General features: G+C 37.0%; 1 protein-coding gene across 1 annotated transcript in view; it reads right to left on the reverse strand.

The window, feature by feature from the left end:
* Positions 1–712, reverse strand: part of LOC111083579 (homeobox protein extradenticle-like) — a gene marked incomplete at its 5' end in the record, with an annotated part of 11778 nt that extends 11066 nt beyond the window's left edge. The window contains one exon of the mRNA XM_022380189.1: positions 577–712. Within this exon, the coding sequence (XP_022235897.1) occupies positions 577–712 (136 nt within the window). The remainder of the gene's footprint in view (positions 1–576) is intronic.
* Between the last annotated feature and the right edge of the window lie 1572 nt (positions 713–2284).

Here is a 2284-nt window from a genome sequence, read left to right on the forward strand (position 1 = left end):
ATATCTTGTCTTATACTGACATATATTAAACTTTATATCTTGTCTTATACTGACATATATTAAACTTTATATCTTGTCTTATACTGACATATATTAAACTTTATATCTTATCTTATACTGACATACATTAAACTTTATATCTTGTCTTATACTGACATACATTAAACTTTTTTTTATGAGATATTTCTTGCCTTGCAACCGTGAGAGATAGTGTAATGTTTTAAAAGGTTAAAATAATTCTGAACGACCTAACATGAAGATGTGTCAGGAGATAAATGTATGTAAGATATAAAGTTTAATATATGTCAGTATAAGACGAGATATAAAGTTTAATGTATGTCAGTATAAGACAAGATATAAAGTTTAATGTATGTCAGTATAAGACAAGATATAAAGTTTAATATATGTCAGTATAAGACAAGATATAAAGTTTAATGTATGTCAGTATAAGACGAGATATAAAGTTTAATGTATGTCAGTATAAGACAAGATACCACCACTGAGCTATGATCTTTCACCCCATATCCACCAAATGTCAACAGAAATGTTAAGAGGACAACTTACAACGAGGCTTACCTGCGAAATCGTTATTCCACATTTCTTAGCAAGCTCTTCTTTTGCCTCCTCACTGGGGTAGGGGTTACTCAAGTGTGAATAAAAGTATTCGTTCAAAATCTCCGTGGCCTGTTTACTAAAGTTTCTTCTCTTCCGCCTGAAAATAGTTACACCTCTATAATTCAGCCGAGGAAGAAAGAAGAAAAATAAAAGCTACCTACAAATAAACGTTTGGGATTAATCTGTATGTCCGTCCACAATCTACATAAGTTGTGCAGTACAAGACTTTGACGAGGCACCAGAAACGATTCGTGAAGTATTGCACGCATTTATAAGTCGTTATATAAAGAAGATTGCTTTGTCCATTAAGTTTACGCCAGGCGTGGCCAAATGGTTGACACGGCCGGACTGTGAATCCGTGGATTTACGGTTCGCGACTCGTTGTTGTAAGAACCCGTACTCCACAATTTGGGGCCGAGGTAAATTCTCGCCATTCGATTGAACGAGAGTAGCCCAGGAGTTGGCGGTGGGTGTTGTTGACCAGCTGGCTCCTTCTTTAATCTATCGAAATTAAGAACGTCTCTGCACACGTAGATGACTCTTGTGTGGCTTTGCGAGAAATTTTGAAACAAACAAATCATTAAAATTAATAAAGAAAAAAATGCAAACGAAGTTTTTAGCTATTCGTGTACTGTACCAATATTTATTTTAAAATTATTACGTCATTACGCGCCTAACGCTGTGTGCCACTCTAGATTTACTGTCACAGTTGAGTTATTTTGGCGTAAAATCAAAAGTTACCCCCACCTGCGTTCACTGAAACAAGTCTTTTTCAGTGAGTTTAAACCTTTGTACGTTTGTATTTTGTTTTAAACAAATAAGCATGTTAAGGGAATTATGAAAAACTGTTGTATATTTGTTTTCTGAAATTCTCTATCAAAACAGAGCATCAGTGATAGATAAATCTTGACGTAACTAAGTTCGTTTTTGTTCGAATAAAGCCACGTTTTGAACGAGCCACGTGCATCTCGGAAACTCTAGTTAGAAACAAAGAAAATTGGGAATATATATACAGAAGATGTGGAATCTTTTTTTGATCCAGCGTCATTAGAGGAATCCAGAGTTATGAGCTTGCACGCTACAACGCAAGAGAGTCTCCATTTGGCAAATGACTATACTGATTGAAACCAGACACGAACCCCCGTTTCGGATGTGTCAAAAAGCCCTTCGCAATATAAACCTATTGATAACAGAAGACAAAGAAAAATGTGGAATGGTGGGGAGAGGGGGATGGGGGTGTATAGAACCAGAACGTTTCTAGTCAGAAGAGCAATCGTCACTACTTTCCAGTAAGAAGAAAAAGTCCGAATCTCTTAGAAACCGAGCTCAGCGGATGCTGAGTATCTTTTGCTTCAGTTTAAAACACGTTTCTCTACTTTAAGTCTTTGCAAAGAAGCCAACCTAACTCGAATAAAGAATAACGTCATGTGGCAGTGAGCTGTCAACACTAATTATCACTGAACGCTGCCAGTTTCTTGAGCAGCCCTTCCATAGGGTCTTCAAGGGTGTGAGCCAACTCCAAGAAAAAAACACAACATGCTTTTAGTTCGAGACGCATATTTCTTCCTCATTGAAATCTACAGGAAATAAGAAGACTCTTAACAACAGAAATGTTACTTGAAGTGGGACCCGGCATGGCCAGGTGGTTAGGGAGCAATCTAAGGGTCGC

Source organism: Limulus polyphemus, unplaced genomic scaffold (assembly GCF_000517525.1).
Source record: "Limulus polyphemus unplaced genomic scaffold, Limulus_polyphemus-2.1.2 Scaffold10172, whole genome shotgun sequence".
Lineage (NCBI taxonomy): Eukaryota > Metazoa > Arthropoda > Merostomata > Xiphosura > Limulidae > Limulus > Limulus polyphemus.